Consider the following 27,242-nt stretch of genomic DNA (forward strand, 5'->3'; position numbering starts at 1 on the left):
TCAAAAACAATTTGGGAGATATGGAAAGTCTCAGGGAAAGGTTGTACAACCTGAGTAAACTTGACTAACTTTGATTACAAGCACAATGGGCCACCAAAGTTTCACAGTGCAGACGCATGTGTGGCACGACAAGCACTTGAAGCTAAACAAGTTCCAACCAGGCCAACTAGTATTAAAATACAATGGGCCTAATGAAATCAAACCAAGCAAATTTACAGTGAAATGAATTTGGCAATAAAACTATGGACGTTCAACAGGAAGTGACCGATGCAGTAAATGGGTCAAAACTAAAAATATATTATGAAAGGAACGAAGGTCGAAGAAATAATCAAATCCTCTCCAACAATTCTAAATAGATAAATATATAAATATAAATAATAAGTAAAATATAGAGATAAGTATAATACTACGAAATAAATAAATAATGAGATAGGATAAGATTAAACAAATGGGTGATTCTTCTAGGGAGTGTCATATGATTATATGGGTATCGTACTGACTGCATAGATGACAATCCAAAGAATACCTACAGCACAACGTAGAGATCTAGCGCACAGACAGGAGGCAGATGCAAAATAGTAACTAAAAGGTACAACCAACATAGATAGCCATATGACCTTTATACAACACATGACAAGGTCTAGAATAGACACTATACAGATATATTGGTTGCTCAATAGTTTATGCATTGTATGGCTTACTTAAGAGCACACAAAGATTGTAAGAAGGCACCGTACGGCTAAAGGAGAATACAAGAGAGTTGTACACTGTACGACTTGAGGAAAAGAGATTACCATACACCATACAGCCTAAGGAAAAAAAAAGAAGAGCAAGAGAGGTTGCTATGATGCATTGACAAAGAGAAGGTTGATGGCCATACGGTCCTAGTAGAGAGGGAAGCCTAATGACCATACGGTCCTAGCAGAGGGAAGAATGATGACCACACCTAAATAATAAGAAATCCATGCAACCGTATGACCGTGGGAACATAGTGTAACTGTATGGCTAAGGAAAAGAAGAACGTACAAGCTGTGGTAATAAAAGAAAAGCAAGGGGCATAGTATGACCACCATACAAACAGGAGTGAGAAAGAACATCATACAGACTGTAGGGAAAGAGGGAGAGAGTTACTTTATGACATTAGCAACTGACATTAGCAATTGTAAGAGAGAAACAATGAATCTGTACGGCCACATATGAGAAAAGAAACCCCGTACATCCAGTCATAAGATCACTGTACAGATGAATCAGAAGGAATGGTAATTGAGGGTAAGGATTGTACGCAGTTAAAGGAGACAAGTTGAAGCCATACTACACATCAGAAACAAGTGACAATGTTTTTCTAAAAACATTTATGCACAATTGAAACAGGTATAGACTGCCTTAGTCTTGCAAGTACATAGCAAAGGCATTATACAGACTCACAAAACATAGGTATAAAGGAAAAGAAGGTACGTATTGTGTCTTGTTTAAGTACGCAATTTGTAGTTTATGAGCCGTCCGGACTAAACAAGTCAGAAGGAATTGTACAGAAGAGTCAAGTAACCTAACTATTTTCCTTGCACAAAAAGACAAAAGGAAAGACAATTATGTAGTCAACCGGGACCAGAGCTTGGAAGAAGTTAGATGAAGATTTAGTAATCAACACAACCATGAACAAAAATGTGAAGACCTTGCCGTCAAGAGTGTGTATTGCAGGAGACTCAAGCACAAGCACAAATAATAAGGGCAAACAAGCACCACAATGAGTGTCCACACCTACTTACCTCACACCACATAATGTTTCTTTCGAAGACTTGAATGGAGCCGAATGTAGGAGTTGGTGGCAGGAGACACCCGATAACCATCTGGTGAAGAATAGCATCCGAAAGGCGAAGGCCGAATGGGTGATACAAATGCCAATGTTTTGCATTCGGGATTATGAAGGCTTTCTATGAACAATTATCGAGACTTACGATAGGTTCCCTCAAACCAGTGTGTTCACCTATATTGGGCGTGACCTCGTAATTCCATTCAGGGCACTAGATTTTGTATAGGTATTTGGAATACCTAGTCATGCACAAGGTGGGAAGAAAATTAACAAGCCTAAAAAATTAAATCGAAAGGTGAAGGCACAGTTGATACAGCTGGTCTGCGGTGACCTGTCACAAGCAGAAAAAGAGGCTCTGATGGACACTTCGAATTGTAGAGGGCTGAAGAAGTCCAACATTCAAGAAGGGCATTGACATTGCCTCATGGACTTGGTGAAGAGCAGGCTCACAAGATCGAGCCGCGCATTCGATATCTCATTTCCATAGGGCGTGATGATGAACAGGATACTAAATGGGAGAGTGTACGATTGGGATGCACTACTGGCAGAAAGGATGTATGAGTTCATGACACTTCAGCATAAGACCACCTACATGCTTCACTATGCGATTGGGTATTCCTCGATGCAACAATGCAGATGATTCCTTTTGATAGGTTAGAGGTCAAGCTTGGGCCGCTCGCACCTGGTGAGCCCCCTATTATGCAGTGGAGACACCTGGACACACTTGGCAGCAAGATCACGTCGGGCAGAAGCAACCGAGATACGGATAGTGGTTGGTAGGAGACCTCTTCTGATGACAGTGAGATCGACGGAGAAGAGGAAGAAGATGATGAAGAGGTGGAAGTGATTACAACACCACCACTACTATTCCTGTGACCTACACTTTCAGCGACATCACATTTGGTTCTGGTGGGGGTGCATGACACACATATTCTAGGGTTTGGACAATTTAGGCAGCCGTTGGTGATGACGTCCACCATAGTAGTGGCTCAGTCAGTCGTAATGATTCCTGAGACCCTGACCATTCTGAAGGTTGTGACCATAGTTGGGACAGAGTCACATCCATCACCGACAACAACCTTGCCAAAGCAGGTGATGGAGCTACTTGCATAGGAGGTTCCTGAGAGTTCGGGGACACCACAGGTCAGACTGGAGGTAATGGGATTTGATGCAATGGTCATGATAAATGATGCATTATTGGCTACCACTGAGGATACTGCAGTTGAGGACTTAAGTGAGCAGGACCTCAGTGGGTACTTAGGTAGGAGATTCAATATTAAATTGGTAGTACCGACACTTGTCACTATCTCACCCATGAGAGAAGTACCTGAGGTAATAGATCTTCCAACCCCAGCAAAGAGTCATCCTGGCACTGCAGTAGAGCCACCACCACCCCCACCTCCAACAGGGAGTATTGAGGAGAGGATGTTGGAAGCAGTAAAGGTAGCGATGGCCACGGAGCACACCACACCTTTGAGCCCTTCGGCAGCTGTAGAGAAGGATACAAGATATACATAGCTGATGTGTTGACTAGATGTCACTGAATAGTAGTCTCAGCACAGAGACATGCTTCGGAGTTGGTGGTACAGGAGCTAGAGAAGGTCTTGGCATTTATGGGGGTTGGTTATCTAGTGGCCTTCTTAATATGTTTCGAGGTGAGAGGATGGCCAAACATAGAGACCCCAAAGATGCGATAGGAGTGGAATACTCAGGAGGTTGTGGTGGAGAGTAGAGTTGAGCAGCTCACGCGAGGGATAATACAGGTATTATCTGGAGGCATACTATGCTCTATGCAGGAGTGAGGTGAATCCAGTAGTAGCCATAAGGGCTCAGGTGGAGACAACTGCCAGACTAGCCACAGTGGAAGTGAGTTTGGCCACCCAACAAGTAGCTAGGGAGAAGGAGCGGGCAACACTCATTGCTAAGAAGGCATCAGTTGTATCACAGTTGGGGGATGTGAAGAAAGAGTCAGATGCAAAGGAAGTGGACCTCTGAAGGATAGCCGACATGATGAACAGAGCACTAGAACTCCAGATGCAAGCCGAATTGAATTTGGATACTTAGACACAGCAAGTGCATGAGTTGTGGGCACAACTAAACGAGCTTAGGGCACAAAGGACGTCTACCACATCAGCCCTACCAAGGACGCATCCCTATTCTTCTAGTTTGTTTCGAGTCTCGATGTAATTAGTAGTTAGTTGTCTCAATTTTGTTGTTCAGAGAAGACTTTCCTTTGTTTTTTTTTGGGGGGGGGGGGGATGATGTTGTCGGTAAAAACTAAAAACAATATTAGAGCCAACGAGTTGAGTTAGTATCCGAAAGGTTGCGTGAAAATTGAGTCACCCCTTTGAGAAGTATATGTACATCGTCCGAATGGATTTATGAATCATCATTGTAATTAGAATTGCATATCTTCTTATATGAATAAAGTGTCTTGTTCTGGGTTTCATTTAGATCTCTTAATGCAATAAACATCTGTTTTCCCTGTACGGTAAACACATGTATAGGAGGACTATATTATTTATGACTCAAGTCCAAGGATTGGAGGAGGTATGGAAAGAATTTCAGCCAATTGGAGACAAGATGATTCTTTGTCTTAAGGCATTGAAGAGTGTCATTGTATCAATTTTGATTCAAGGAAGTGCATATGATTATGGTCATCATTATTGTTCCTTGTCCATGAGAAGGTCTACATATGAGCTTGCATAGGTTGACTGTCTTGATATTGAGGGTCCTTTCCTTGAGGTGCATTTGAAGGTCCTTGTTTCAATCAAGGAATTACTTGGAGATGTTTAAAAGAAGAGATGGAATCAATTAACTTCAAGGATATGGAATCCATTAGGAAGGGTCAGTTGGATTGTTTTGTCTCCTTTATGATCTCCATTAATGATTTGCAGAGGCATATTTTACATTGGGACAACATGCTTGATACTTGCATGGAGAAGTTAGAGATCTTTGAACTATAGCATAATAGCCTTCCTAGTATTAGCATGGATTAACTTGTGCAATTATGATTAAGCTCATATAGTTTTCTAGAATGGAGAAGGAAAAGGAGGTGCATCTCTTGGATGATGAGTTCTTTAATGACTAGGCATCTTCCTTATTCTTCTTCGTCCTTAAGCCATTGAATTTTTCATTGACTCATATAGATGTATGTTATTCTTCCTAGACATGCATTTGATGATTGTAGCAACCCTAGTTAGGGTTTTCTTTGACTAAATTTGGGCCATTGATTTTGATTTAATCTTGGTCATTCATTGTAATTGGGGCCCCTATATAAATCCTACTCCTCTCATTTGTAAAGGGAATTGTTAATTGTCACAAATATACTACCAAATTAGCTCTATATTCATTGTTGTGTTGTTCATGGTGATCTATATTCCTTATTTAGAATAGATTTGATTTCAAGTATTTAGTTAGAATTGGCTTTGAGTTGTTTTGTTGGATAAGAGTATCTTTGAACGCATCCTTGATTGACTTAACCATAGAGCAAACCACTATCTTTTGACTAATTGCATGTCTTGCCTTGCATGGTGAAATGACATTATTATGAATTTAACTTCAATTGGTACTTGCTGATTGATTTGCATCCATAGATGAAATGTTAGTCATTTGAACATCTTTCAAACACACCTTAGAAGATTGCACTTGGTGGGTGGATTTGATGACGAGATTGCATCTAGTAGAGTTTAAGGATATTCACTATTTCTTGTATCCTAGAGTAGAAGTAAATTAGTTTAGAATCATAAGTTTAAGTTTATTGAATTTCATTTCATGAGTTGAAAGTTATTATATTTTCTTTGCACATTGTGAACTGAAGTCGTATCATTCAAAGGTCAAATTGACAAAGTCCTAGTGAACTTGCATAAGTCCCTTCTGATATTGGCATATCACATTATTATCACTAAGTGAATATCCATCATTGAGAAGGAACCTTGGAGTTGCCTTTATGATCTTTCATTACAATCTTTATCATAAGTGGTGCTTTCATTTAAAAGAGGATTCAATATTCATTGTTTCATCCTGAAACAATGAGTGTTTGTTTTTGCATGTTGTAAGGATATAAAAATCACATAAAACACAATCATAAACTAAGTGTGGCTTCTTCATTTACTATTTTCTAAGCTCTCTAATTGACGAAACTATTTATCTGCTACTAAACTTGGATTACTCTCTTGAATAATATTTTTATAGTAAACAAAGATTATATATCTTTTTGTCGAGCAATATTGGATGACTTGATTCATAATATATGTAGATGATCCTTTTAAGATCACTGTAGCAAGACATGAAATACAACCCAATGCAGCCTTAACCGTGAACCTTCTTTGGATTGATAATGTTCTATACGTCATTACAAGATGGCATGCACACAATTTAATTAGGTTACATGATAGAGATATTGGCAGAAACTTTGTGTGCTTAAAATGACAAAACTAGTTCTTGCGGTGTGAATTAGCCTCTTTGGTAAGAATAAGTCAAGAACAGCATTCCTAGGTACGTCCAAAACAAAGAAAATGTGAAAGAAATTAGTTTTTGATGGCAATGAAATCCACAATCATAAACAAATGCAACACTTTCTTGACTTCAAGGCGGTAAGAACTTGAATAGCATGTACCAATACACCCTCAAACAACAGTAACTTTTAGAAATACTTATACAGAGCATGATAAACATAAGATCATGACATAATCAATTCAACTCTTGTCTGCTATCCAGTCTTTCACAACAGGACTGTGCAGAAACTCTCTCTGCTTACAAATCAATGTTTTTTGGCCTCAAAGAAGATAAAACTATGTTCTCGAAAATCCAACAAACCTAAGATAATAACTCTTGGCTGAACGATTGCCTTTCTCCCTCTTAGTTTCTACCTGCACGATCTCCTTTTCCTTGCTGATGCTTCACTCCCTTGGCTGACAATTGCCTTCCGTGGACCTCCATTCAGAGCCCTCTTTCCAACTTTAACTAACCTCCTCTTCTTTCGTGACCTTCCCCTTTGATCCCCCTACAAATTCTCGCTTCATTCAGTTTTGTTTACTGCATAGGTTAATTAATAATTGCACACAGACAATGAATACGAACACGAACAGCAGAACTCTTATTATTATTCCCATATGCCAAACAGTACATTATGCTTCGATGATATCACATATGATCTCTACAATGCTTCCCGAAGGGGTTATAAATACTCTCCGAAGAACTTTCCCGAAGGAGTCCGTCGGCCACATACAACATGTCGCTACATAATAAAACCTTTCCGAAGGGACCCGTCGGCTACATAACAAGAACTTTTCCGAAGGGACCCGTCGGCTGATACACAATTTCCTTTCCAAAGGGACCCATCGGTTGATACACAATTTCCTTTCCGAAGGGACCCATCGGCTGATACACAATTTCTACCGATGACATCATCTCCCCCAAAAAGAAAAGTCATCTCCTAACAACTATTACAAAATCTCTGAGACAAATCAACAACCAAAATACATTGACTGACTAACTGGTCTTCAACATTGTCACCTTAGCCAATCTGACCTTGATAGCCACCTGTGCCGCTTTCTGCCTTCCAATTCACTGCCTCCAACTGGATGATCAGCTCCTCCCGAGCTCTCTATGCATCCACCACGACAGCCTCACGGCCAACACCTACTCTCAGTGCCTCTGGTACACAGACACTCCATGCCTGCAACAGCTCTAAGTCTTCTCAATTGGTCAGACTCCCACGATTGATATCTGCAACGACTGTGGGTCTAGGGTGCAACGCCCCCGGCGGGGTCGAGGGGCAGCGCACTTTGGCAATCGTTGATGTTGCCCCTTCCCTATGGCATCATCTGATACTCATTCTGAACACTTTCGATTTGTTGACTTTTTTTTTTCTAGTTAGAAAACCTCTTGTCACCCTTCTGTGCTACACATGTACAGCTACACCATACATCCTGCCATTGTATCGACTGCTTCCTTATGCAATATCTTGTAACGTCTTCCAAAGTCTGAATGCAATAGCAAGTAGAAGCCGTACACCAAAACCCCACTCTCTAGAATCTGTAATCTTGCAATCCAAATCCGTACACATGATATGCTTGTTCCAAATTGTAAATTCCATATGCTGTCTTTGCTTTCAACTTCCTCCAAATTCCGTACGCCATACAGCCAAAATCCGCAGTGTCAATAGCTTCCTCGAAAATCCGTACAACACATGTAGAAATCCGTACGGTGGTCTGGATGTTATAATATGCAATTCTTTAAAAAACCGTACACCAACCCTTCATTATGAGAACCGTACCTTGTCTTCAAACCCGTACTTCACACTTGAAAACCGTACTACACATTAATTTATCTAAAAAAACTGTACACCATCCTTCAAACATGAAAAACCGTACGCTATTCTCCTTCAAGTATGAAGCCGTACGGTACTTTTTCTTGAAAACCATACGGCACTCCTTTCACTGAAAATCGTACGGTACACATGGAAGCCGTACGGTATTCTTCCATCCCCTAAGAAATTTTTACAATGCTTATGGAAGCCCTATGGTGCTCCTCCCTTCACTGTGAAATCCGTACGGTGCTCCTCCTCCACTGTGAAATTTGTACGGTGCTCCTTCCTTCACTGTGAAATTCGTACGGTGCTCCCTCCTTCACTGTGAAATCCGTACGGCACCAAAATCCGTACACTGGACTCGAAAATCCGTACACTTCCTTCAAAACTGTACGGTGAACATTTAAGAATCCGTACGGTGCTTTGTTTCCAAAAATCCGTACAGTAGCTTTTTCATCACTTTTTCATTTTTTTTTTAAATTTTTTTTTTTTTTGAAAATCTCACTTCTGGAACATTTATGTACAATATTTACATATATACAGTACTTACAGTCTTCTCTCAGTTATTCGTCCACGGGGGTGTGTTACTTCTTTCATGGCAGACATTCAACTTTGACCTCTTCACTACATCGAATACTTCCTTTTCGTCTAGCATCCACTATTCTATTGCTCCATTATTGCCTACTTCCCGAATCTGGTACGACTCGACCCATTTAATTTTGAACTTGCCTGGTTTGATCTTATTCTGATCGTCCTACTTCAACACCCACTATCCAAGTTGAAACCTGCTACGCCTGTTCTGTGTCATCTCCATACCGCCCAGTTTGTTCCCGAAGCTCCATAGCATGGACTCCATCAGTTGCCCCTTCTGGCCGCCAATAACACATCCACTCCGTACTGCTGCAACTTTTATTAGACCCTTCCGCTTTGTTTCATGTGCAGACTGTATTGTGTGTCTTCCTTGCTGCTAGTACCTTTCTGCTATATTTGTGGTTCGACGTAATACTTTCTTCCGGCACAGTCGTACAGTAGAATCTTTCCTTCTTTTGGGTTCATACTGTATGTTTTCTCCTTCGGCTTCCGTCATACTTGCGTTTCCTTCTTCGGCTTCTCTGTGTTGCTTCGAACATTCATTTCCTCCTTCGGCTTCTCCATGTTCCTTCAGACATTCATTTTCTCTGTTGGCTTCTCTGTGTTCCTTCGGACATTCATTTCCTTCTTCGGCTTCTCTGTGTTGGTTCGAACATTCATTTCCTCCTTCGGCTTCTCCATGTTCCTTCAAACATTCATTTTCTCCGTTGGCTTCTCTATGTTCCTTCGGACATTCATTTCCTTCTTCGGCTTCTCTGTGTTTCTTCGAACATTCATTTCCTCCTTCGGCTTCTCTGTGTTCCTTCGAACATTCATATCCTTCTTCTTTCTTACCTTCGTCAATCCTTAGCATATTACAACTCGGAAAGAGCTCGTAATCCTCTATCTGCCAATGGTAAAGACCATTTACTGAATCCAAATTGTCATCTCCTTCCAGTCGTAGAACTCCCTCCTGATCCGGTTCTATAGTTTGCCCCTTTTCATCCTCTTCTCCCTCTGAATCTGACGATAGGGTTTCTTCCCCGACCATCTGAGTGTGCAGATCGATGACATACTTCCGTCCTTTGCTTTCGAGTGATAAAGTATTTTTCTTCCAATCGTGCTTTGCTTTTGCTTGTATCAGCCACCCTCGACCCAGAATAGCATCGTACCCCTTTCGCCTGAGAGGAATCACAACGAAGTCTAACAGGAATGGTTGTGTTCCAATTGTCACTGGTTGCGCTGTGAGTATTCCCAATGGCTTGATTCCATGTTGATCGGCTGTTAACAGTTGGAGGCCATAATGTTGGCTGTCCCAGCTTTTTCCACGTATCTTCTGGTAGCACATTAACACCGGATCCTCCGTCGACGATCGTGTCCGTTAGCACAGTCCCGAGAATGCCCATTTCAATAACCGCCGGATAGTGTCCAAAGGAAAGAACAACATCGGGTCTTCTGCACTTGTACCCCCCTGTTTCTCCTTGTCTTGCTCTACGGGTTGCTTAGCACTCGGGACTATATTTGTGAGGGCCGTACGGAGTTGAGGCATAGTGAGCAACAGATCATTGTATCTTGACGGGTATCTCAGCTTGCAATATTTGTTGTACAATGTTCTGTTCTGCACAGTTCCGGACGGAGGTACTTGGCAGGTCCTTCAGGTGTGCCGTTTCTGCCTGCGTTGCTTTCTGGATCTCTGCCCGTGCTTCCTCCAATCTCTTCTTTTCTTCCGCTGGGTCAGGGTATAGTTTTGCCTGCTTCCGAGTGATTGCCAGAATTTCTTCCTCGTCCGTCCCAACGGTAATCAAGTTTAATCCGGACTTCGGGCACTTAGTATCATCATGATCGCCAAGTCCACACCATCGATATAGCAACTTCGGTGTGTTCGTCGTTGTGCACTCTCGGGCGAAGTGACCCCACAAATTGCATGCGCGGCATTGAACAATTGGCCGACCATTCGCATCGTACTGAATTCGACTCCTTCCGCCATTATTGTTGTTGCCGCCATTGTTATTGCTGTTGTTGTTTTGACAGCGCCGATTGTTTCTGTATCCGCCTGATGTGGCTCCTTCCGTACTGCTATTCCCGTTCCCTCCTGACGGGGATGCCTCCTGTGACAAGAACACTTGCTGCGGTGTTATTGTTTTTAAATTCAAAGGGCATTCCTTTATCGAGTGTCCCAGGATCTGGCAAATTTCACAAAATTGATCTTTCGGGCAGGATCCCTTCGTATGGCCTTCTTTCTTACACTCCGTGCACCATAGGTCATTACCCTTAGTCTCCTTGTTCATGTTTTTGAATTCTTTCATCATCCGAATCATGTCCTTCTGGAGAGCACGAACCTTCTTGTTGCTGCCCTCGTCATCGTTGCTGCTATCTTCTGCTGAAGGGTCATCGTCATCTGAATCTGATGAGCTGGTCTTCTTTTTCTTCTCTGTCTTCTAGTCACTTTCGAGGTTCATTGCCCGATTGTACGCTTCAATGTATGTTGATGGTGGCACGATCTTCATCTTTTTCCGGAGCTTCGGGTGAAGGCCTTCAATGAACCATCTTTTCTGGAGCCCATCTGCTGGCTTATTCTCCATTTTATTGATTAAGTCCTTCAATCTCCTGGTGAAGAGCCGTACTGTTTCATTCTTCTTTTGCTTGGTATTGAATATCTCTGCTACAATTTCATTATCATCACGCAAAAGTTGAAATTCTGCAATGAACTCCTTAATGTTATCCCAACTATTTAATTTTTGTGGATCAGCATCAGTAAACCAATCAATCGCAACACCTCGTAGGGTACCAGGAAATTGTCGGATCCATTCGTTTGTATTTGTTATACCATTTGCCCTCCAGATCGTTTCACATGTTTTACAATGTCGAATGGGATCAGCTGCTTCATCACCATCAAATTTAGGCAATTTTTCCTTCGGACCTGCCATTATCACTATATGTTGGGGGTTTTGTTGTGTACTTGCGTTGTTTTGCACTCCCGCACCGTTTTAAACACCCGCGCTGTTCTGAGCTCCCGCGCTGTTTTGAACACCGGCGCTGTTCTGCACACCCACGCAATTCTGACACCTGCGCTGTTCTGCACACCTGCACTGTTTTCAATACCTGTGCTGTTTTTGCTTCCGCGCTGTTTGGTGAAGAAGAGGGTTCGTCAACCGAAGCCGTTCGTTTCGGAAGTATATCTCGGACGAACAGGTCACTCCACGCTCGTGCTCCGTCGGCACTCCGAGCCGTGCGAGTCGATCTCCTTCCGTTAGGATTCTCTTCTCGTGGCGTATGCAAGTTCAGAAACTCCTCCCTCGCTTCTTCCACCAACTCAAGCCATTGTCGAGTCTCCTTCAACAATCCTTCCGTGCTCTTGTTTCCGTTGGCAATTTTTTGAAATCTCCTTCGACGCTCTGTCTGCTGAGCTAGAATTAAATTTTCCTGCGCAACGCGTATGTCATCTTTTTCCTTCAGCTTATTCTTATCTTTGTTCAACTGATTCGACATTTAATTCATATCCGCCTGCCTGCGTACCAGGTCCATCGGGCAACCGCACCAAATGTTTATCGCATATGTAAATTAATAATTGCACACAGACAATGAATACGAACACGAACAGCAGAACTTTAGTATTATTCGCATATGCCAAACAGTACATTATGCTTCGATGATATCACATATGATCTCTACAATGCTTCCCGAAGGGGTTATAAATACTCTCCGAAGAACTTTCCTGAAGGAGTCCGTTGGCTACATACATGTCGCTACATAACAAAACCTTTCCGAAGGGACCCGTCGGCTACATAACAAGAACTTTTTCGAAGGGACCCGTTGGCTGATACACAATTTCCTTTCCGAAGGGACCCATCGGCTGATACACAATTTCCTTTCCGAAGGTACCCATCGGCCGATACACAATTTCTACCGATGACAAGTTCTGCCATTAACTATTTTCAAAATGGACCATTTTTTGCATCAATTTTTCCAACTTATAATTTGCATGTGAATGAAGACAAAACAAAACTGCCGTTCTTCGGATGGCATTTCTTTTTTAAACAACATAAGTGCCTAGTCATTGTTTCCACACTTTGTAGCCACTTTTGTTTACGAGAGTGTAACATAGATGCCAATTTGACATGGATTATGCACCCAATCATGACTATGTTTGCAAGGCCCTTCGAGTTGACTGGTTATATGCCTTTGGACACATTGTTGAGGGCATGTTAGATTGGTAGTATGTCAAAATCAAGGTCCATGGCAACATCCACAATATACAACCACAAGTTTTACCAAAGCTAAACTAAATCAAATAAATGAATGCTCTGACTCATTCTCATATGATTAATGGCATTTAGAGGAAGATGAGTAGAGAAACTCCCAAATGCCAGCTTTGCAATAGAGACACAATTGTAAGACATTTAAGCATAGTTACACTGCTTTGTGGGACAAGGGAATGTTGGGACAGGGTTCCAGGTAAGGGGGACAGAGGGGCCTCAATTTGGGGACGACAGGAGCGTGGAGGTGGAGTGTATATACTATATCCTATACATGTGGTACTTAAAATCCTAGTTATGAAAATATATATAAGACGTAAACATGTAAAATACTAATTTACTAGAATTTAAGTACTTGAACATTGAACATGAAAGTGGAACATTATACATTGAACAATAAATATTAAAATTTTAAATACTCTAATCAACAAATGGAATAGTTCTAACTTCTACTATATAAATATTAAATAATGTTAGTCAAAGATATGAAAAGTATGAGTATCTCATCATGAAGTTGAACAACATGATATGATATTCAATACAACCAATAGGATATAAAAAAATATTTTATTTTTTTAAGCAAACTTTATTTATTTTTTGGTTGGACAAGGGGTGTCCAGCAGTTCCCTGGAGGGGTCAAGGGACTTGTTCTGCCCCGCCTGCTCCCTCAGGGGACACCAAGACATCCCCCTGTCTCCACCTGAATGGTGGTCGAAAGGTGGTGCTGCTGGACCCACCGGAACGACGTCCCCCAATCCTTGGTGCATCCCCATCTCGAAGACATTAGGATTTTGGAGGGGGACGTGTCCCTGTGTTACACTATATTTAAGCTATTGTGATCCTTAATTGCTGAAGCTTTGTAGACCTCAAAAACAAAAAAAACCTTCTTCAGCATAGATTCAGAGTGAGCCAGCTGGGCTCATTACAACTCGTGTATGCTAAAGTCTAGCAAGTAATTAAATGTTTATCATTTATTTGATAAAAATATTAATAATTAAATGTAACATTTTTTGGCTTTAGAATTTTTTTTTTTTTTTTCCAAAGCTTATCAAATGGGGAGATTACAATATGGTCTGTATATAAGATATCTCCTGCTGATTTTAGTTTTCCAAATCTTGAGAGCTGTTTTGTTGTAAAAAAGTCTTTTTTTTTCTGGTTCTAATTAGAATAAATACATGCTTATGCATAGATTGACATAATACAGCAATTACTTTCTCAAATGGTGTTCATTGATGCAGCATATGAGCTTTCTAAGAAGGAAGGAAGAGTGGGTACCCCAGAGCGTCCACTTTCTGATCTTGGTCAGGTAGCCTTAATTTTTCAAATAGTACTTAGTAGAATGTAATATTTGTATAATGTCACATTGTTGTTTTCTCCAGGAGAAGTATGCTGTTTGTGAATAAAAACTTGAAGTTTAAGGAATGTAAGTTTAGCAGTTACATCTAAGAAATAATTGATATATTTTAGAAATGCCCATATATGTTTAAGGCTTGACAATGTAATCATTCCTCAGAATTGAAACATTTTATGTTTCTCTACTGTTTGCTTGCTTATCAATTTTGTAGAATACATTGTTAAATTTTATGTAACTATGATAACATACTGATCTGAACAACAGATTGTACAAGATCAGGTAAAGCATGGATATCCTTATGTAGGATTTGCCTCTTTATAACCCTATATAAATAACCTTATCAGCATCTCATTTAGGAGCATTTAAATAATGTTTAGTTTGCATAGTTGTTAAGTATGTTTACTTACTATCTAATTATACTTTCTAAATAGATGCCGATCTTGGAGGATTTTATATTGTCATGTCCCCATTTTGGAGGCAATTTGATTTAATTAATTAAATTAATTAGGTTGTCCAAAATAATGAATATTTTATGAGGATGACTAATTAATTATTTTAATTAAATAAATAAGTGGTATTAAGTTAATTATTTATAAAGTTATCAAATAAATAAATATTAAAAGGTATGGTAATAACCCCAATAGGTTATAACTTCTTCAAACACCAAAAATCTTTATATTTCAGTTGTTTGACATTTCGTCAAACACTTTGCAAACAAGCGCTGATACCACTGTAATAACCCTCCTCAAATCTGCTCTCAAAAATGCTGATTGAAAGCTCAAAGAATTTTGTCAAACAATTCACATGCAAGAGACATATGACTGATATAGTATTTCAGCTTGCTTTAAATGACTCTTTCTTCAATTTGCATCAATGAGAATCTTGTGCTAGAAGACTCAGAATGGACTACACAATGACCTAACATGAATGTGCCACTTATTCTGACAATTTTCAATGTATATATATGATCTAAGCATGAGAAATGAACATCTACAGCCAACTGGAATTTTTACAAGCAGTTGGTATGCAAACTAACTAGCTGATAAATAATGATATTAAATTTCTTAAATGACACCAGCAACTATTATCTTCTTAATTGCAATGAAAAATACAATGCTCATGAAATATGGCCAAGACATTGGTATTTACATGGATTTACAAAATGATAATGCTAGTATAATGCACACTTGCAGCTGAAAGCTTATAACACCCTAAAAAGCAATACTAACAGAAGAACCTGGTTGTAGATGGCTGTAATAATTTCCTTCAATGCTGCCCCCTCTGCTTTGCTTTTTTCGAACTGTTTTTTCAGCCTGCTTTTTTGGTTCTGCTTTTTCAGACTGCTTTTTTTGTACCCGCTTTTTCAGCCTGCTTTTTTGGTTCCGCTTTTTTGGACTGCATTTTTATATCTACTTTTTCGGATTGCTACCATGTTGAATCTCAAGACCATATCTTTCAATAGCGTCAAGATTTCTAGCTTGAAGGGATTTCGTCCTCCAAACTATTGAGACATAATCTTCAGAAAATTTCTCAATTTCTTTGATATTTCCAAGCATGCTTAAATGAGAGCTATCCTCTTTCTTTTAATCCCTTCCTCACTTGCTCCACGTTTCCGTCTTGCCAATGTGGGATAATACATGACTTTTAATATTACTTCTTTTTTTCCTTTTACAAAGTCCATGTATGTACTCAAAAGGGGAACTCATGATTTTTTTTTTTTTATAAAGTGACTTTATAAAATATTTTATAATTCAAGTCACTTTATTAAAATAATTAAATATAAAGTTACCTTTTAATATTTATTTATTTGATAACTTTATAAATAATTAACTTAATACCACTTATTTATTTATTTAAAATAATTAATTAGTCATCCTCATAAAATATTCATTATTTTGGACAACCTAATTAATTAAATTAATTAAATCAAATTGCCTCCAAAATGGGGACATGACATATGTTTATGATAAGGGCCGACCTAGAAGAGTCATGTCCTTTGTGAGGACATGCCTCTTGGGTTCAATACAAACATAGGGTAAGTATGAGGATAGAGAGCACACAATACACAATAAAGTTTGCTCCTCTACATTACTGCCTTATATGAATTATTGCAGAGTAAGAATATTTCCAGAATTGATATTATACCATTGAAGACACTTCATATAACTCTGATATATAGAAGATAATATCTAGCAAGTATATTCAAAACATTGTAAGCTTGCTTGTTCAAAATTTGCAGAAACTTTACATGGTATCAGAGCTCTGGTAGTCGAACCTAGGCTCTGCAAATTGACAATCAGATTTAAGTATCTAGCAACATCCCTCTACATTCAATGGCTAGTACAATCAGACCTGAAGATAGGTTTGATGGAAAGGAACACTTTGTTGCTTGGAAGTTCAGAATTATGATGATTCTTGAAGACAATGATGTGAAATAGTTTGTTGATAAAGAATCCAAACAATCTAATGCCGATCTTTATAAAACTGTTTGGAGTAAAGGAAACATGAAAGCCATGCAAATTGTATTAGATGGAGTCAAAAAGTGATATAGTACCTATGCTTATGAAACATCAAACAACATTTCATATGATGAATGCATTATTAAATGCATATGAGGTTAACAATGCGACTAGAACCCTTGCACTAAAAAGACAACTAAATCATATATAGATAAAGAAGGCAGATCTATGAACTCATACTTCCTAAGGGTGGCCAGTCTAACAGACGAACTTGCAAGTATAGGGACCATAATTGAGGACAAGGAACTAACACTTATGGCTATAGATGGGTTACCAGATTCATGGTAAACATTCTCACAAGGAGTAAGTGCTAAAGGAGATTGCGTGCAAGAAGAATCTAGGAAACTTAACAGAGGAGGAAAATTGAAAATTGAAGATGAAGAACTTCATGTTCTCAATACAAATTCCTATAAAGGTAAGAATATGCACTTCAAGAAGAAGAAGGGTAATCAAAGAAATGACAAACCTAAGAAAGATCCATCCAAAATAAAATGCTTCAAATGTGAAAAATCTAGACACTATAGATCTAATTGCTTTGAGAATACAAAGGAGCAAGTGAACTGTACAAACATCACTAGCAAAGAAGATAACTATGATCCTGGGAATTGTGTATTGTATTCTGCACTATCAAATGAAGTATCAAGCAAAGCATGGGTAATTGATAGTGGATCATCTCGACACATTATAGGATATAGGGAAGTACTAAATTCAATATCTGAAGAAGTTGATGTCGAAGTTAACATCAATGATAATTCCTCTCATTCAGTCAAAAGAATTGGGAATTGCACCTTGAAACTGAAGTCAGGTATTTCTCTACATCTCAAAAGAGTACTCTATGTACAAGGAATAAAGAGGAATTTAATTTTTGTTACAACACTTGAAGATGATGGACATAATGTTGCATTCACGGATAGTAAAGTAATGACCTGGTCTAAGAACTTGTCATTCAAGAAATCAAAGTTGATTGGTCAAAGAAAAGGATTCTTGTATGAATTAAATACAAAACCTAGTCAACCTATTCAAGCCTTAATTCATGAAGTTGCTGATATAAACGAACTATGCCATAGAAGGTTAGGACATCTAAATTTCAAAACCTTATCGACTATGGAGAAGATGGTAATTGGTTTACCTAAATTGAATAAAGATCATTCAAGCATATGCAAAGGATGCACTCTGGGTAAAAATACCAAAAGTCCATTTCATGAGAGTACTAGAAAAACTAACAATGTTTTGGAATTAATCCACTCAGATTTATGTGGACCTATGTTTGTTCCTTCTCTTGGAGAATTATGGTACTATATACTTTTCATAGATGACTTCTCTAGGAAAACATGAATTTACTTCTTAAAATGTAAAGAACGAGAAGAAATCTTTAAGAGATTTATAGAATTCAGAACCTTAACTGAAAACTTATTAGGGCACAAAATTAAAACTCTTAGGACTGATAATGGAGGGGAATACACTTCAAACTTGTTTAAAGATTTTTGTAAAGAAGAAGGAAGAGGGAGTATATTGTTCCTTATAAACCATACCAGAACAGGGTAGCAAAAAGGAAGAACAAAACAATTATAGAAGCAAAAAGAGCTATGATATTTGATCAAAATTTAGATTATTATCTTTGGGTAGAAGCCTCCTGTACTGTTGTCTATATTCAAAACAAAAGTCCTTGCTCTCATCTTAGAGATATAACTCTTGAAGAAGTCTTTACTAACGTTAAACCTAATATAAGCCATCTTAGGATACCAATATATATACATGTCTCAAAAGAAAAGAGAACTAAGTTAGAACCCTCTAGGAGGAAAGCTATTTTTGTCGGGTATAGTGAAACATCTAAAGCATATAGAGTTTTCATATCTGGTCAGAAAAACATTGAACTTAGTAGGGATGTAATATTTGAAGAAGATTTATCATTCAAAAGACTGCTAAGTTTTGAAGATCTCACACATTTACTTAGCTCTGAAGAAAATCACAAGGTCACTGGGAAACAAGGAGACTTAAAGGTCTCTATGCTGGTACTGGTACGACAAATTTTCAAAAATAGGAGACGAGGGTACTTGGAGATGACAATTGTTTTTTAATAGATTAAAGAGTCTTATACTAAATAAAAAATAGTAATATTGTAAAACTAAAAGACTAAAGTAAATAACAATAGTAATGTCACATTACTATATCTCATAGTCATACTTGTTTTCTGAATATTGCATATGATCATTATCATATCAGATTGATAATTGCTGAGATTATCATTAGTTTTAAATTAAAAAAAAGTATAGTTTGATGTTAAATTGTTGATATGCAAACAAACTTAGTACAATAAACAAAAACCATAAATCTATCTAGTACTAGTATGTTGATGGTACTATCATCTACTCCACAAGGTTTTGATCATCCATCTCAAGGTCTTCAACTATCATGCTCTCAAAATCATTTAAATTGTTATTGGTCTTAATTTTTGCATTAAAAAACTATTAAAATAAGGGCTAAAATACATAAAATAATTTAATATTAAATTTTATATTTATTTTGTATCAAGAGACTTTGGGGAGATTTCATTTTTGGATTAGGAGATTAGGAGACTTAAGGAGATGTCATCATGAAGTCTCCAACCTTTTTGTAAGTCTCCAGAGATGCGATAAGTCTTTGAGACGTGTCTCCATCTTCGAGACGTGTTTTTTAGGGGGGAGAATGGGTCTCCAAGCAACCATGGAAAATCATGAATCTGAGTTTTAGAGGGAGAACATTGAAGAAATTGAAGATGAAATTCAAAATCTAAATCTTGAGGGAACTCAAAATTTTAAGAGAAGACCACTTTGGGCCATTAAGACTATAGAGGAAGCACAAGACTTCGTTGTACCATCTGGAACCTTCAAAGAAAGCAAAATACCCAAAAAAATTTTCTAGTTATACAGCAAACATGAGTGGTTTATTTAAATCAAAACCAATTAATGTTTCAAATGCTATTAAATATACAACTTGGAAGGATACTATGACGGAAGAATACCAATCCATTATTGAGAATGATGTTTGAGATATTATTCTAAGGCCGAAAGGAAAATCAGTTGTTTCTTCTAAATGGATATTTAAAATTAAGCATGTTGTTAACGGTACCATTGAAAAATATAAAGCCAAATTCATAGCCAAAGGTTTCTCTTGGAAGGAGGGAATTGATTATGAAGAAACCTTTGCTCTAGTTGCCAGATACACCTTTGTAAGAGCGGTCCTAGTTATTGCAACATCGAAGGGATGGAAAGTACATCAGATGGATGTAAAAACAACATTTCTGATTGGAAAGATTACATAACAAGTATATGTGGAAAAACCTGAAGGATTTGAAACTCATAACCCTAAAGTTTTTGTTTGCAAGCTCAAGAAAGCTCTCTATGGACTTAAACAGGCTCCAAGGGCATGGTATAAAAAAATTGATAAGTATCTCACTAGTTTAGGATTCTCCAAGAATGAAGTTGATCCAAATCTATAGTATAAAAGGGATAAAGAGGATATGGTAATTTTGATACTATATGTTGATGATTTACTAATAACAGGTGATGATTATCTTATAGATCAATGCAAGAAAGATCTAATCAAAGAATTTGAGATCAAAGATTTAGGACTCCATTATTTCCTAGGACTGGAAGTATGGCAAAATTCTGACAACATCATACTTAATCAAGGAAAGTATACATTAGACATCTGAAAGAAATTTGGAATGTGGAACTGCAGACGTATGTCTTCTCCAATAGAGACAAATCTACACAAACTTAAAGAAGCAATTTGAGAATCCCCCTCCATAAATTCTACTCTTTACAGACAGATGTTTGGGTCTCTTATGTACTTGGTAAGTACAAAACCTAATATTTGCTATGTTGTTAATGCCTTAAGTCAGTTTATGTGTGAGCCAAAGGAGATCCACCTAGTTGTAGTCAAACATATCATGAGATACTTACAAGGCACTCTTAATCTTGGGCTCAAGTATGAGAAAGTTGACTTGGACTTACATGGGTACACAGACTCAAATTGGGTTGGAAGTGTTACTGATAGGAAAAACACTTCAAGATGTTGTTTCAATTTAAGCTCAATAATGATATCTTGGATATGCAAAAAGGAGGCATTAGTAGCACAAATTTCCATAGAAGCTGAATACAATGTGCAACAATGGCCTCTAGGGAAGCAGTTTGGCTTAGAAAGTTACTTGTGGGATGATTTGTCAACCCATGAATCCTACTATTGTTCATTGTGAAAATCAGAGTTCTATCAAGCTTTTTGTGAATCCATTTTTTCATAATAGGTCCAAGCATATTGAAATTGCTTCCCATTATGTAAGAGATATGCTAGACAAGAATATTGTAAAATTAGAATACATTTGCACTGCAGATCAAACAACATATATTCTTACAAAACCTCTCTCTCAAGTGAAGATAGATCACTTCAGGAAAAGACTTGGTATGGTTGAATTATAATACATTTGTATGCTTTAAATTATTAATAAAATAATTTTTGTCAGGCTATTAACTGTTATGGGCTTCACCATTTGTATTCATTATCTAAGAGGTGACAATCTCTGAGATAATGAACACTTGTATAAAAGACATTATGAGAGATGACGATCTTTTAGATAATGTGCTAAACAATAGAGAACTATTGTTAGATTTAGATGAGTTCAAGATCATATTGTGATGTAGACATTTTTATGCCTATGAGTCACAACTTGGATAAAGGAAGAATTTAATCATTCTCCGCATTTTATCCTATGTTCTGGTAGATCTTAACTCAAGACCATGTTGTGATAGAGGACTGCCAGTTCCTATGAGTCACAACTTGGATAAATGAAGAATTAAAATTTTCTTCGGATTTTATCTTGTATGTTGCATTCCATGCAATATTTTTATCACTAGTATAAGTGATAAATCATATCACATGATAGTAATATGACATAGTATCATGTATTCTATGATACCACATGCTTAGAAGATTTAGATAGATATAGAGTATCAATCTATGCTTATTCATCTTGATTGAGGATGCTAGATATGTTATCTCTCAGTATGATTATCAAGTTAATAGGTAGTGTTAATTCTATAAAACTACGATAACATACTGATCTGAACAACAGATCATACAAGATCAGGTAAAGCGTGGATACCCTTACTTAGGATTTGCCTCTTTATAACCCTATATAAATAACCATATCGGCATCTCATTTAGGAGCATTTAAATAATGTTTAGTTTGCATAGTTGTTAAACATGTTTACTATCTAATTATACTTTCTAAATAGATGCCGATCTTGGAGGATTATTATATGTTTATGATAAGGGCGGACCTAAAAGAGTCATGTCCTTTGTAAGGACATGCCTCTTGGGTTCAATATAAACATAGGGTAAGTATGAGGATAGAGAGCACACAATACAAAATAAAGTCTGCTCCTCTACATTACTGCCTTATACGAGTTATTGCAGAGTAAGAACATTTCCAGAATTGATATTATACCATTGAAGACACTTCATATAACTCTGATATATAGAAGATAATATCTAGCAAGTATATTCAAAGCATTGTAAGCTTGGTTGTTCAGAATTTGCAGAAACTTTACATACATGAATGTATTTTGTCATGGCCATGGAATGAAATAAGCCGTCTGTTTCTTAGTAGTAAATTATGTTTCTTCTCATAATAATTTTCTATATTGAAATAATATAATTATATTATTATTACTTGAATAATGAAAGACTCTAAAGTATTGAGACACTTGATTGTATTCCTTAGGTTCTCTATTGAAATTAATTTGTATTTCTTTAGAAGGGTCCGATTAATCTTCAATTGGGGTGGTACCCCAATACACCGCTTCTCTGTCATTTCAGTACTCATCACTGTGGCCCTTTGGTTTCTGTATGTTGGGTTTTTATTTTATTATTAGCCATATGAACTATCTATCTTTCTTAGCAGGCGCAAATGTAGGGTGGCCACCTCTTTTTTCTTATAATTCCTGTGAAAATTGTCTGTGGTATTATATTTGTGGGTTCTGTCTTATAAGTCATTTTAGTAAGTGGCTTCTGTTTTGTACATTCTTGGAACCAATAGATCTTACTTTTTAAGTATACTTTTGATCTACATTCTTATATGCAATATTGCAGAGTTAGCTTCAAGCAAAGCAAGCCAAAGGTAATCAGATGTGTTACATTTATCATGTTTTCTTTTTAGGAAATCTTACTCTCTAATTAAGTTAGGTTTTCTTGCACATGCAGCTGTGGCTTTTGTCCATGGCATGGTAGACTGTCCTCAAATATGATTTCCCACTAATGGTAGCTTACATCAGAGACCAAATACAGCCTAATAAGACAAGGTAATTGCAAACAACTGATCAACATTAAAGAGTCTTATCAACCAGTTTTTCTTCTTTCTAGATGTTAGTTTTTGTGGTTTTCCAAAATGTATCTTAATTGAGATACAATACTAGCTCCAAGATCACTTGGCTTTTTATTATGTTCTTTCTACTTACTTAATAAGATGGTGGCCTTTGCAGCTTTAGATGCAATTCAAACCATACCCAAACTAGCTTTAGGAGTATACTTCAAATTTTTTAGTTAATAAACTGTTAATTAAAAGTTGTATAAACTGATATTCGTTGGTCCTATGAATAACATACTCACTATTATGGTAAGGAAACTGATTCAACGACAAGTCCTTCCTATACTAAGTAAGTATTCTACTAAACAGTACTTACCTCCAGTTTACTGCTATACCTGGTAATTTACATACATGAAATAATAATGCAAATGGAAGCGCATAACAGATATAGTTGTAAATGTGTCTTTATTAGCTCATTAGTTCATTACAGAGGAGAAGACCGGAGATGGCCTAGGATTACAATTCATCCCCTAATACCATCCTCCCTTGCTTGCCAGTACATGACATATTTAAAGGACCCGACGGTTGCCAAGAGGGACACAGCTACCAACCGACATGACAACTACTTGACATTGATAACAAACTTAATACAGACAATTCATACATTTATGGATAACCAATATTATCAACCATATCAATATGCATTTCATGCTGACTAGATGTGCCTTGTCAGTTGATATGTTGATTTTGGATTTAACAGTTCAGTAATCGTTCTTGGATAATCAAACTTGTTTTGGTGCTGTTCAGACAGGAATGAACCTTTGAACAATTTCTTACATGATGAGAATGAAATTACTGGGTAACTGGGACAACAGTTCATTAATGGGTGTGGACCCTTGTCATGACTGTATTGATAAAATTGAATTAGGCTTGGTTCAGACTTTAAGACATGGCATCTTCTAGATGATAAACTCGGAGCTACAAAAAAGGACAAAGGACTTATGGTGTACTTATTTTATGATAGGTCTCACCAAGGTGAATCGTCCAATGAAGATGGTTTGTGAGATTTTTAAATTCCAAATAGCTTTGTCTAGGATTCCTCACAGCCTCATATTGTTTAAAGGAACTGTGCCAATGCCTTTTACTTCAGCCTGATTCTGTCCAGTTTTCTGCTTCACATTGTCGGTGGTCTCTTGTTCATCAGTCTATGAGTAAATGTCCAAATATTTCCTGATCACAGCTTCAAAAGTAGCTGACCTATTGTCTCACAGAAGCTTATGAAACACTACATCCTTACTATAAGTATATGCGGCACAATTTGTAAAGAACAAATTTCCAAAGTTTTACATAAAATCAATTTGTTGCATACTTGTTTAAATTCTCCTCGAATGGCATACAAGTTTGCTCTCTGCACCATCGTTCAAAATCTCATTCTCTGCCATTTATTGGCGGGGCAAAAAAATGTTTTCTTGGCGAATATCAATATAAATTCATTAAGTTCTCATGAAAATATTGGGAATTTTAAAATGTCTTAAATTTAATTTAAAAATGCATTTTTTTTGCAAAATTCAATATGTAGATGCATCTTACGAGTCAGGAAATGAGTACACAAACTAAACAAGCTGATCTGGATACATATAAATGCAATAAGTAACAAAATCGCATTCTCATTTGGAATGTCGATGTAGTCGGAGACTTTGAACTCTGAAGCAAACTACAAATAGCAAATTGTCTTTGTAAAGCCAACTTTTCATATATGCAAGTCCATAGCCAACATTGATACCTATCACCAAATTGGTGTAGTAAATAGAAAGAAATAGAATACAAGCACAAAGTAGTAACTGAAAACTTCTGGGCCAATTCAGCTGAGATGAATATGAGAGGAGGAGAATGTGGTAAAGAATATTTGTAAACTTAATCAGGACATCTGAACTTTTCCCTACTCCTGACCAACTATAAGATAATGGAGATTGTACCCATCCATACTATGAAGAAGAGAAAGATGAAGATCCACCTTCAATAAAATGACCTAGTTCTGAAACTTACAGATTTAACAACATTAATGAATTTAATTACCAAGTATACAAATTGGTGGGTAGATCAGAAAATTCACAAATTGATGTAAAAGAATAATGCCTTATTATTTGATGGGCAATGTGGAAGCACATTCTTCCAATGATGATGAAGCAACCCACAGTATTGAGAAACTTGAAAGTATAAACGAAAAGATACAACAAAAACTTCAGCAAGATCAAGAAGAAAGAAGGTTGCGAATAAGAAAAAGAAATCAAATTAGGCTCATACTTAAGCTTGCAGTTCATCCATAAAACAGATTGATTTCATACATCAACACAACATCTCAATTGCTGAAAATGAACCACAAGTGGAGATGGAAATTTCTCCTCCAATTCATGATAAGATAAGATAATGATATTAATGTCCAACAAAAGACCAACAAAAGGCCTATGGGATTGAAGGACATCAAAGAGGCTGACAATAGCAAGATCACACAAAGGTGTCCGAAAATAAATACAAACAACAATAGGAGAAAGCAAACAAAGAACCAAAGAGGAGGCCAAGAAAGAGACTAGGAGTCCTTTCTAGGCGAAAAGAAGTCAGTCACTAAATGATATGTATGCCAATGAGTAAAGGCCTTGCCCTATCTGTGGCCAGTATAGAGGAGTGCCACTGGTGCAAACAGCCGATCTGGGACCTGACGTATCTGGAATTCCTAGTAGATCTAGTGGAGCTAGAAGGCCTTTTCATCCCACACAAAGGAGATAATGGTGTGAAAAAGGCAGTAATGAGCTGAGCAGATGAGTGTTGATGCGTAAGCAATGATTGAATCGTGCTATCACGAAGCATAGTGGTCTCTCAAAAATAAAGTGCAAGACAATGCTAATCATAGTAGCTGAAAAAATCATAAAGAGAGAAGCAATCCCAAAACAAATAGAAAAATCTCCCTTTGATCTCATAATAAATGGGGCAATGGAAAATGAAGTGTGTCTCAGTCTCCACTTCACCCAAAGTACAAAGACTGCAGATCTGCTTTCCACTATCAATATGATGGTCAGTCTGGACCCAAAGACGATGAGACTCAACTCTAAAAGATCCCAAAGAGATACGCAGGACATGAGACCACCTCTGGGAAAGGTAGCTAGGACGAACAATAATACCATCAGACATCTCCAAAAAGTGCTTTGCTTAATAGGACATCTATGGGCGTAACCCGCCAGGAGGGTTAACCCAGGTAGTGGCAATGTACTGTCTGTAGATGTCAAGCCTGACATGTGTATTCAACTCCTGCAGAGAGGGGAGGAGATGAATCAGGGCATCTAGTGAGAACTGAAAGGGGGGGGAGGTGGTCAATATCAATCCCAATCAAACCAAGCAGAGAAGAGACATGTGCATACAAACGACGTGTGTGAGAACCAGACTCAGCACTCGCAGTAGACACAGACGAACAAAAGGCTAAATAGGCATACCGATCACAATCACCAGCATGACCCGCAAAGCCACAAAGACGATGGAGGAACCAAACCAAATAAAAAATGGCCGCAAGACTGAACAGATGAGCGCCAAACTCCTCAAGAATGATACTACGAGGAGTGAACCTGTGACATCTAATGATGCGTCTCAAAAATAAAGTCTGAACCCGCTTGATCGAGGCCCAATCAGAACCAAGAAGAGATGGGCTCCAAACCACAGACCCATAGAGAATAGTAGGCCTCACAAGAGAGTCTAAGAGAGATAACTTGGATGAGGTATCTTGGAAATGGTGCTTGAAACATTGTTTCTCAAGCAAAGCAAGAGAATCCATACCCTTATTAACTCTAGGCTGAATAGCTGGCCTCATAATGAATCGTGGTCCTAAACATTTAACCCCCAGATAAGTATAAGATGTAGTTATCTCGATCTCCTAACACTGAAAGAAGAAGTGGATATGTGAAGTCTTTAAACAATTGAAAATCATGACTCGAGTCTTACTCAAGTTAACCACAAGCTGTCGCTGATCACAGAAGGAAGCCAAGCCATCAAGAAGCCTTTGTAAATTGTCTGGAGAGGACGCAAGGAGAA

At 37.8% G+C, this 27,242-nt stretch overlaps 1 protein-coding gene across 5 annotated transcripts in view; it reads left to right on the forward strand.

The window, feature by feature from the left end:
• The window catches only part of LOC149571189 (histone acetyltransferase of the MYST family 1-like), a 256,088-nt gene that overhangs the window by 157,619 nt on the left and 71,227 nt on the right, over nt 1–27,242 (forward strand). For all 5 annotated transcript variants that reach the window (XR_016359776.1, XM_089812762.1, XM_089812765.1 and 2 more), the window contains one exon: nt 14,188–14,255. Coding sequence is in view for 4 of the 5 variants with exons in the window: in XM_089812762.1 (XP_089668888.1) it covers nt 14,188–14,255 (68 nt within the window). In the remaining variant the exon portion in view is untranslated. The remainder of the gene's footprint in view (nt 1–14,187; nt 14,256–27,242) is intronic.

This window comes from Cupressus sempervirens, chromosome 2, assembly GCF_028749045.1.
Source record: "Cupressus sempervirens isolate cs-2001-9-10 chromosome 2, ASM2874904v1, whole genome shotgun sequence".
NCBI lineage: Eukaryota > Viridiplantae > Streptophyta > Pinopsida > Cupressales > Cupressaceae > Cupressus > Cupressus sempervirens.